At 37.4% G+C, this 11710-nt stretch overlaps 1 protein-coding gene across 1 annotated transcript in view; it reads left to right on the top strand.

Annotated features, from left to right (window-relative positions):
• The window catches only part of LOC103139821 (membrane protein FAM159A), a 15594-nt gene extending 4260 nt beyond the window's left edge, over nt 1-11334 (top strand). Inside the window, exon 3 of the mRNA XM_016672743.1 lies at nt 7298-11334. Coding sequence (XP_016528229.1) covers nt 7298-7485 — 188 coding nt within the window. The 3' untranslated portion in view covers nt 7486-11334. The remainder of the gene's footprint in view (nt 1-7297) is intronic.
• The last annotated feature ends 376 nt before the right edge of the window (nt 11335-11710 follow it).

Raw genomic sequence — 11710 nt, 5'->3', positions numbered from 1 at the left:
ATTGTGAATGACAACCTGTGAATGACAGTTTAATGACTTATCACATGAGCGAGGTTATTCACATACAAATAATCAATTTTACTTATAATGCCCTTTATTCAGATCAAAATCATAAAGGGCACATTCACACTGATGACGACAAGCTACTGGATTGTAGCCACAGTTGCCGTGGGCTGGCAAGCTGCCCAGAGACCGAACCGGCATACCACCCAGTGTAGCTCAAACTCCTACCGCCATCGCCACCGTCACGCTGTGTATTACTATGTGTATTTCATATGTACACATTAACATTTCACTTTAATGAACAGAAGATTCTTGGCACTAATTTTACATGAAATGCTCTGTATGAGTCCTGTTGAGTTCCATTTGAGGCTTGAACAGGGCTCTGTATCACCAGCTTGATTCATGAAGGCTCACATCTGTTTGGGTCCGTAAATGTTTCTGTAGGAGCCATTAAAGTAATTTGTCGGATGTTCATTCATTTAGGTTTCAAATTTTGTAGTTTTCTTATTTTCTTATCTATATGTAATTCAATTAAACTTGTAATTAGGGGCTATTCACCCACCTGCTTGAGTACCATGGAAGAAATTGTGGCCGCTTCACGTCTTGAAATCATTTTTAGTTTAATCGTGTCTTGCACATAATTTTTCTAAGTTGTGTTTTTACATAGTAAAGTAATGCAAGACATTTTTTAATCTCAGTGTCTCTTTTTTAACCCAGCAGCGTTTTGTTCCTCCTCTGAAATTGCTGCAGTATCAGTTAAGAAATAAACAGCATGAGAAATCAGCAGTGGAAAAAGATGAATTACTAGAGCATCAAAGGAAGCGGTTATTGGACTCTTCATTCAGAGGGAGTTAAGCTAGCTATACATTGCATCTGTATGTAATAAACATTGTATCCCGCTGAGAGGTAGTGTCCTCTCTCTAATAACAGAGAGAGGACACTACATCAAAATGAATGCATTCAAAATTTTAATCACAGCTCAGGAAATGAGGATCATAACTATATGCTGTACATAATAAGGATACAACACAATGCCTTCCATTTTAGCAACAAAAAAACATAGCTTGGTTTTCAATAAAGATAACTGAGTGGTTGACTTTATCTTCTGGAATTGAGGTCTGATGGGCGTCTGAAGGAGCCCATCAGTCTCTCAATCCTGAAAGCAAAAACATTATTTAGCAGAATATTGCCCATGCTCCCATGGAACGAGTTTTCTCTCAGCCTCCCACAAAAAGGGATGATGCTTCAGGAGCACAGCCGTGTCCTTAGAGGACGCTCCAGTGAAATGGAAGGAGTTCATTGCCTGGATGAGTTGGACATCACAGATAGAGTATAGTAGCCACCAAAAAGGTGCCCTACAAACTGCAGAAAAAATTGAACGACCAACTTTATTCTCTATTAAGAGAAAAATTATCCTAACTTTCCCTTTACTTGGAGACGCCAGCTATGCTCCCTTATCAAACCTAAATAAATGTGTGAAGGAGCAGAGATCACAACTTCATTTTGGTTAAAGGGAACTACAGATGCTACAGATGTCACTTTATTGGAAAAGAAAGAGAAAAACGTGAAACTGAAAGAGGCAGTTCTGACAGCACAAAGTGTCTTTGTTGTGGAAGAGTAGATGTGCCAGCATCATGTGCACAGTTGGAACAAAAGGTCCACTGAGAGAAGATTGGCTTCTTGAAGGAGAATGGCATCTATTTGGCTGTTTGTGTACTGGATACATCAGGGATGATTGAAGAAAATGGATTGCCATTGAAAAACCTGGTTCTCAACACCCAACTGTGTTACTCTTTCATCCAGAGGAAAACAAAGACAGCTCTGAGTTTATGGATATGGACACAAATATTGCAGAAAACAACATGTCTGTGTGAAGCGGCTTAAAGGGGCAGTGTTATGTACGATCAATTTTTTAAGCTTTACATCATATTATGTTATTCCCTCATCAAAAACATTACTGAAGCGTTGCCTTGATTCTTTTATGCATGTTTGAGAAATCCTTTAATCTCCATGGCGACCATTCAGCTGTGCAAAAAGCCTGTGTGGACCTAACTCCGCCTTCAAGACTCAGCTCCTCCTCGAAGTTACAGTTTCCAAGCTTCTGAGCTTCTTCTACATAGAGCAGCACTCACCCAGGACTGTCCCATTCAGCTCCTTCAGACTAGCTCTTAGCAGCTACTTCTCAGTGAAACGCTGGTAAAGACATTGTTAAAGGGTTAATAGAATAGCCATGTTGTGATGACTTCCTCAAGGTGGAGTTTTATAAAGAGCAGGATTTCTTAAGGAGACAGAGGCCTGATTTTAAAGCATTAAATTATGAAGACAAATTTCTTTGATATAAGTAGCATTTTTTTAACAACTGAAGTTAACATAGTTACTTGATTGAGCTATAAAATGGCATATATGCCTGGAAAAAACAATGCTGGTCCTTTAATAGGGGCTGTCTGTTAGTATTGCAATTAGCCCAACGTTGTCCCCATGTTGGACTGGATTTGCCCTGAGAAAATGTGTAAAAGATGAATGAATGAGTTGAGTAAACAAACTGTGGGTAATTTGTTTCTTTCTACATGGATGACTGTTTGGTGTTTGTGGCTCATGAAAAGGAAGCATTGTAACTTCATCATGAATTTTTCTCTATTCGTGCTTTGATAATTTTTTGTTAAGTTAAATTTCAGACAGACAAGTGACTCCTTTTCAACCGGTGTGTCTGACTTCACCAGCTTTTTGTCTTCTGAAGTCACTACCACATTTTTTTTTTACATTAATTAATGAGAACTGAAATACTTGCACTATTTTTATCTTGTGAAGTTAAAAGAGGAATACATTGTCTGCCATGGAAGGCTCTTGTTATTGCAGAATAAAATATCTCTTTCCTTTGGTTGATTTTCCGATTGATTTCTCAAGAAAAATCACCAAAAATCCATAGAATGCATAGTACTTTTTGTCTATTAAACCCACGAAATAGACTCAAGAGTTTAGCTACTGAAGTCACTACCTGGGGCAGTGTCTGGTCTTTATTGTTATAATTGCTGTAATGTCCTTAAATTGCATTTCTGTTAGAAAATGACTGAAGAAGGCGAAGTTACATTTGGCATAAGTGGGATATTGTTGTGGACTGTTGTCTTTTCATTTAATTTTTGATGTCTGAAGTTTTGATTGGTAGATGTGTTGCTGCCATTCTTCCCCATTTTCTCTTGAAAATGAGACATACATACAAACGTTGCATACGTACAATTGTGAAATAATTGAACTTTGTTAATTCTTTGAATCACTTTCTCACTGATTGTAACTCACTGAATAACAGTCCAGCATCAGCAAGTTGTAAAATGTTTAAAGAGGTTATAGAGATTTACCGATCCAAAGTTTTTGAACATTTTAAGATCTTGGGTTTTGTAAAGCTTTAACCTTCCTCTGCAAATTTAATCTGATAAAAAAAAAAGTGTTCAATATGTTTTCCCTAGCATTCTTGCCTTGAGGGAAATAGATGAGTTGTTGGTAAACATGCTTTTTTCAGATATTTGAAAATAAAGACACAATTCCGTGAATAGGAGTTTTCTGCAAATAATTTGGAGTTATTTTCCACAGAAACATCGGTGAATAGAGGAATCCACAGATTGGTGGATGTCCACTGGTGAATAGCTCTAACTATCACAACCGTATTCTGTACAATTCTGCACATTCCCCCGATTGAAATCCTGCTGAAGGAGCCAGACCTGTAAGCGGGATTCAAACTGCCACTTCTGCATGTGATGACCCAAGTCTGTCCACAGCGTCTTTGTTCCACTGAAAGGAAGAGGCTCCCGATAATTACGGGGCCTCCTTTCCTGTGCCACCTAGAAGACAGTTACCTGGGAACCAACCCTGCCATCAGAGAATGAAACCTTCTTATCAATGTCTGCCTCGTAAAACCCACACAAGCGAGTTTGTGTTAGGAAACATTCCCTTTGGAGATGGCTTGAATCCTCTGACTTCTTGTCTCACATATGGTTACTGGGCTATAGTCAGAATCTATTCAGACCTTTTGAATTTTTGTCCAATCTTGACTGACTGGCTCGACAGACTTACAGAAAACAAAAGTCAGATTTGTGTGTTAATTTAGACTTTTAAGATAATGTTCTTAAACTTTAGATCAGCTGAAGAACAGTTAGCTTAAAAAGTCTCTATTTTTGTATTAAGCTCTAATTACAACAAATTTAAACCCAGCAGTGCAAAAAAAACAACAAAAAACAAAAGAGTACTTGAAACTTTTTCACCAATCCTAAAAATCAGTAGTGTGAATTTTTTATTCCATATATCTTGACATGGAACAGAAAACCTTAAGAGGACTGAAAAATAAGATAGAGTTATATTAGAGTAGATGGGCCAAGACCATTCAAAGCCTTCAAAACTACAATCAGAGTTTAAACTGGATTCTGCAATGAATATGGAGCCAATGTAATGGAAAAGGCACCAGGGTGATATGAAGAATTAGCTAAAAGGTGGGCAGCCATGGTTTGGATAAGATGAAGTCATTTCAAGGAGGACTGAGAAATACCAATACAAAGTAGTCCATTGCTACAGTCAAGTCTGGAAATAAGAAACACATGCATGGCTATTTCTAGATCGAAGGGAAAGAAATGACAGAATCCTTAGGAGGTTCAACATCAGAATCCTTAATCTGCCCAGGAAGCCTGCCTCCAACTCTCTGGCAGTTATGATAGCCCCAGTGATGCAGCTTGAGAAAGACATGGTGACTGACCACTCCCAACGGGTTGGGCAAGAGGAATACAGGTGGCTGGCTGGAGGTCATCATCATTCCATCATCACCAGTAACTATAATTAGCAGCAATGTGCAATTTGTAGAATCTGTTGTACATTCAGATTCTGCTTGGCACTATAGTGATTGTAATTGAACAATTTTATACACTGCCAGTATTGGCCTTTTTTATGTTCCTGAATTAGGATTATCCTTTATTTTTCTACAATTTATTTTCTAATTTTCCAAATATGCCAATACACAATTTTATAATCACATGTGATGCAAAGCGTATGCTCTTTTAAGTGCACCCTGTCAAAATCTACCCAGTCCATTAACTCACTGCTTGAAAATTACAGTGGGGTGCTTCCATAACCCCACCTCCAGCACGTATTCTTTCTTCTCTTATAAAACTTTGTCACATATAGAATTCATATTTGTGTTAATAGGAGAATGTTGCATCTAATAACAAAGTGTGATTCTGGATGTAAAGTCATCTCAGACCCTGGGCCGCTCTATGAATTACCTTTTTGGTCTCAGAATAAGTATTTTTGAAATATGTTTCATCTGAAAGTAAATTCTATGTAGCAGTTCATCACATCCCAGGAGTGTCGTCTTTGGCATTATGGGACACTTTGAACACCTGTATGGGGGGCATAACAATTTCATATGGCAAAAAGGAACGTCTTAAACAACTAACCAAAGAGATTCTAAATGTGGATGAGTTATACCATAGATATCCGACAGCAGACCTTTTTACTAAATTCACTAAAACTGAATTTGATATTCTTTCTACACAACAAGCTGAATATATTGTATCCAAAATGATAGCTATCATAAAAAGGTAAGAAGACAGGTTGATTGGGGCGACACACTGTTGATGCAGAAATGAATTCCTGCTGTAGAGACTTTTACAAATCAATGTAAAGTTCTGACTTGCCCGCTGGCGCTGATGAGCTGAGAAAACATTTTCAGATCTCTGCAAATCCCTTCTGTCACTGCTGATCATTTTAATGAGCTTGAGGAAGATCTGACAATTACAGAAATAGCGTCAGCATTCAGAAGCAGGAAAGCACCCAGTCCGGATGGCCTTGCTGCTGTCAGTGTGACATCAAAGGTAGTAGTTCTATCTTTATTGTTCAAAAAAGGCAAAGAGCTGCTTAGTTGCAGTTTTTAATTGCCCTACCTCTCTTCTTAACACTGACAAAAATTATTGCTAAGGTATTGGCATGTCATCTTCAGAAGGCAATCCCAATGATTATGTTCCCTGATCAGACAGGATTCAGAAAAGATCAATATTCTTTTAACATCAGACACCAGTATAACATTCTATACCACTCATCTACATCCAGAGAGAGAAACCTGTGAGGCAATAATGTCATTTGATGCTGAAAAAACATTTGATTGGTTGGAGTGAGACTATCTTTTCAAATCTTTAGTCTTGTGAGGAACGGAAGGCTTATCTGCTAATGCACTAATAGATCTGAGTCTCTGAAGAGGAAAACCTGGGAAACCAGCTGCTGGATAAAACATAACTTCCTGTTTGTTGTGTTACCAGTCAGTTACCATCCTGTCTCTTAGAGTCTGACCTGAAAGGCCGTTCTGTTCCTGCTTTCACCTTTTATTATTATTTCAATAAAACTAATTGTGTCTATATGCAATAAAATCTTAAAGTTGATTTTGTCATTAGATACTGAAATTACCTGACATTTCGACTGTATGGTTCCGTCTTCATCAGAGGTGTGACAGCTGTTGTTCCTAAGCCTAGCAACAAGCCAAAAAAAAACAAAAAAAACACAGGCATTGCAAGAAAAGTTGAAATCAGCTACCGCGGACCACAGTAAACGGGAAAGTCACATCATGGATTGGGAAAGGGCCAAGATCATCAAAAGGGGAAACAACAGACATCAGCGTTGGATCATGGAGGTGGTGGAGGTTAGGAAGCAAACCCACACAGCCACAGACCGGGATGAGGGACCTTCTAGCCTTCCTACACCTGGAATGACATCGTCAAGCAAAAAGCCAGTAGCAGTAGGCAATGTTAGTTCGTCGTCATAGTGATTGGTTGATGCTGCTTCTGGAAACATCTGTGACACCTCTTCAAGTTTTCTTTTTTCTCAGTTTTCAGACTAAGAAGCATATCATGGAAACATGTCAGGTATGTCTGAAGAGACAAAGTAATCTGAGTGTCCAGTAGCAAAAGAAACTTTAAGACATTCTGTGGTTGTTGATAATAACTGTTTAATCTTTATTGCTGCCTCCGTTTTGGGTGCAAAATGTTATCTTGGTCTCAGTTTGGTTTTAAGAAAATTATTTTATTTTGTGAAACACAGCTTAAACGTACGTGGGTCCCATTTTTCAGTGTCACACCAAGACTACTGGCTTTGAGCCATTTGTGTCATAGATTCTCTTCCTCATTATGAATCGTGTTCCTCACAGTAGGCCATTCAATCTTAAATGGGTTAAGTTGCTTTGATAAATCTGTTGGAGAAGCAGCAATATGTTTTTCATGCTGAATCCATCCTCAGGTTTTTATTTTTTGTTTTTTCATTATTTCAGACGCCATCATCAGTCAACAAGGAGCCGGAGCCAGCCACAGCAGCGCCCCTGCTGGCCCACAAGGCCTCAGGAAACACTTTGTAAGAGGCAAGCTAGACTGTGACAACCAGCAGCCAGACCCCGACCGCCTTTTCCAGCGCTGCTTCATGGCCACTGTCACATCCATCAACGTGGAGAACCCTACATAGGACGACACGTTTTTCTAAATTTTGGATTTGTGTTAATGTCTTTTTCTTCTCTGCCCCTATAGTTTAATCTGAGTTGTTGTTTGTATTTTATCAACAAATACATTATCATTATTTAATTTAACAGAACCAAACTGCAAGTGCAAAAACTTTATTGTGGCCCCCATCTGTGGGAAAACCTGAATTGCAAGTCAGATTTTTGACAGTTAACGTTTAATATTTGAGCTTTAGTTTTATAGCTGTTTAATTAGTTAACATTGAAGTAAGTGTTTCTATTGTATCTGTCTTGATAAAAAAAAAAGGAAGCTATACTGCCCATAACAATGAACAAAAATAATTGAAATTCCGGTAGAGTTTGTCAGAACTAAACAGGCGGATGGAAAGCTTTTCTGGGATCGCTGTTTTTAAAACCAATGTGTTTGCCCTTGTTTGGGTTTGTGATTTACTTCATGTCCTTAATTATTTGTACTTTTATTTAGAAAAAAAAACAATGTGAGCAGTGAAGGCTGTTTATCAGCATCTATCCTGTAATTTTACATATTCTGCTCTAGAAATCCAGATTCATTTCCCTAAAAGCTGTCAGTATTCTTCGAGATCTGAATAGATTTTATAATCACAGTCCATTAGCACATCATGCTCGTCTTTTCTCTTGCATCATTTACACAGGCGTACATATTTAGCTCAACAGTACCAACATTAACACCATTCTAATGTCATGTGTGTATTTTTAGTTCTATTTTTAAGGATTCAGGGATGATAGTGTTTCTCTGTATAGCCCTGGTATCAAAGGAGGAAAACCTTTACAACCTGAAGATGTCAAAATTTGTTTTTTGGTCATATTGGGATACATTTATGGGGGAAATGAGGATTGAAAGCACATATTTTGATGATTAAACTGTCTAATATCTTTACAGTTCTAGAAAAACCACAACATGCAATTTGTTAGGGCACCTTGGGTTTCAAAAATACACTCATAAAGGTTAAGCACACAATAGCTTGGTGGAATGAAATGAGTGAAACAATATTTGTCTGTTGTGAGGATTATTAATATCAGATCAAATAAGTAATAGGTGGCACCACCTCCACCTTGGATACAGGTGATGATGTTATCAGAGTGTTGTCATGCAGCCATTCTATTCTACACTCTGTTGGCACAGCTGTTGTAATCGTGTGCCAGATTATCACCAACTCTAATCTAACTCTATGTCAATTTCTATACGTTCCTCAGTGGAACGATACGGTTCTCTCTCTTAACAATATTGGCGGGACTGATCCTCTTTTTCATCTTCGCAGATTGCATTCACAGCCGGAAAATCCAACTTTTTCACGGCAGTCTGACCAGTCCATTTCTGATCTTTTCTCCCTCTAAAAAAATCTGTGTATGTATTACATATAGAACACAAATAGAACACAGATACACTATGAAAATAAGCAAACATATTTCCATTGCACCTGCAGTCTAAAACTGTTCTGTTTTTAATCCCACTTTTACATTAGACATTCTGAAGAAGCCAGATGCTGTAAATCTGGACCTAAGCAATGTTAAAACTTATGTCTACACGTACTTGTATCGAGTTTTCGTAAGTGTTTCTGCTCTAGTCAGTCAAGCTTTTATTTCAAAACTGTAAGTAACTAAATTATTTGGTTTTAATAGATATGTAGTTTAATGATATGTGGTAAAGACCCTCCTTTAGGGGTCTTTGTTAAATGTTAAGCATTTGTCACTCTCTCAGCTCAAACTGTAAGTGCCAAGCAGACCATTTTTCTTCTGCTAATATTAAAGTGGTTGCTGAAAAGTGAAGGAAAAAAATGAAGCGTAAATTCCATTGCCAATTCTTTGAAGCATTAGTAATCCTGCTGAAAAGTTCTGCTGAAAAAGCCAATTTACAAACTCCAATCACGTTGCACATGGCCATAATAGACCAGTTCCCCCGACACAAAGTATTTAAAGAATTAAGTTTTATTTAAGTTTTGGCTGATTGGTGTAGCAAGCTAACTATACATTTCCATTGTCATCTGTCCCAGTTCTAAATGTGGACTTAATCAGAATTAGATGTATGAGTATCATTTGAGTGTCTTCACTGCTCACAGGCATTTCACCAAGGATATTATAAAATAGGGTAAGCACATTTCAACAAACTGATTTTGTTGAAATGTGCTTTCAACAAAATCAGTAGAAAGCACAACTGAGGGCCCATTTTTTGGGGCCCTCAAAAATGAACAGACTGATACTACTGATAAATTGAGCAACACAGAATTGCAGGGATTTGATCCTTTTGAACTGGCTGTTTTCACAAATGTTTACCAGTTCACGTCATTCATACAAATGGGGCTCTTCTTTATAGATAGACCAGTGGCAGCAGTCTAAGATTGAACTCACGCTGAGGGAAATGTAAGTATTAAAAGGTTATTATGGCTGCTAAATATTTATCTGTGTGGTTTCTTGTTGTATAAGCTTATCACTGTTGCTTTTGTTCAGATAGGAAAATGTTTTTCACGCCTTTTTAAACCTGAATGTACATTCACATTGTAGTTTTTGGCTGTTGAATCAAGAATAGAAAACTACTCACCAATATAGAAGAATATGATGGAATGAAGTTAAGTGCCTCAATGCGTTCTCTAAATCTCTTCGCTGTGGATGCACACGGTTTTCAGTTATGTACACTCATGGCTGAAAACCAAGATTTGGTTCTTTGTTGTTGGCTTTTTGACCAAAGAATGTCAGGCGTCTATTTCAGATCTCAGGAACTTGCGTCAATACCTAAAAATAAGCAGAAAATGTCTCCTGAACTTTGGCGATTGTCTGTTTTTAGCAGCATAGAAGAAGAAATGGCTTTATGTGACATAAGTTGTACAGTGAAGGTAAAAATATGAGCTGTAACACATGCTAGCAAAGTGATTTTGTGTCTTGGGCTAATAAGCAAACAAGCTAGTACTGCTTTGTGAGCCTCCAACCATCCTGTTAGCATTTGGCTCAAAGGAAAACTGCGCCTATGAACAGAAATAGTACAAATCACTTCCAAATTAGTTTTCGTCTTTTAAACAAACAAATTATTACAGTTTTAGTATCAGGTAAGTTCTGCTTTATTTAGCTATTTATAGCACCATTTAGTTCCTTCGTGTTACCATTCTCCTCATTTCTATTTTAATTTCATACCCATTAACAGACCATTTCAGACAGGTAATGTCCATTTGGAATACACAAATGTGAGATTTGTGTATTCCATAAAAATACACAAATCTCACATACTGTTATTTTCATGTTATTTTCTGAAAACATTGTATTAAACACTTTTCCATTCATTTTGGTTCTGACCCACAGTCTCACCCCATATAAGATGTACAGAACTCTAGGCAACCTCACAGAACAACATTTCCTCCCAGAACACCGAGTGGAATGTAGAAAGCTAATTAAATAAATAACTTTTTGCCAAACAGCAGATACAAAGTGTTCCATCAGTGGGTACAAACTGATGTATGATTGGTAAAACTCATCTCATGGTTTACGAATTGATTTTAGATTTGAAAAGACAGGTACAGGAAAACCAAAAACCTCAATGTGATTAAGGTGCAGGTGAGGCTGTGCTTCATTTTATGCCTGTCATTTCTAAACATAAACACTACATCGGCTTTTATCTGAAGAAATGTGCATTATTAAATGTCACATACATAAGATCTAATCCAAAGTTAGTACTGTTATGCAAAGCTGAGATCCTTCAGTAACTTCAACCTTTCACACAAGCATGGGCCATGAAACATGTCACTGTAATATGGATCTTTTTTGCCAAATTATAAAGTTTATTTGATAGGGACAGACACACATCGGCAGACAAACTGAATAAAACAGCAGTCCCATGTTTGCATCATGGTGCAATAGCAACAGCTAATTCACAGCACTTGTCCCTAGATGGGCTTTTAAAAAGTAACTCTGAAAATTGAAGTGATAATCAATTAAAATAGCACAACAATACAATACTTTAGTCAAAATAGTCAAGGTGAAAGTACTCAAGGGCCACCAAAATTCAAACTACAAATGTAGTTTTTCAGGCATTTTTTGTTAACACTTTATTTGAAGGGATGTGCATAAGACTGACATGACATTGTCATAAATATGACATAACACCTGTCATGAACATGAAGGAGTCTTTATGAACATTTAGGTTACCAATTATTTTTGTTTGTTTTATTTTAACATCTTTAACAATCCACTAATCATGCAGTATTTGAA

The sequence above is a fragment of the Poecilia formosa genome, unplaced genomic scaffold (genome assembly GCF_000485575.1).
Source record: "Poecilia formosa unplaced genomic scaffold, Poecilia_formosa-5.1.2 Scaffold65, whole genome shotgun sequence".
NCBI classification, from domain to species: domain Eukaryota; kingdom Metazoa; phylum Chordata; class Actinopteri; order Cyprinodontiformes; family Poeciliidae; genus Poecilia; species Poecilia formosa.
This window is presented reverse-complemented; position numbering and strand designations above follow the sequence as displayed.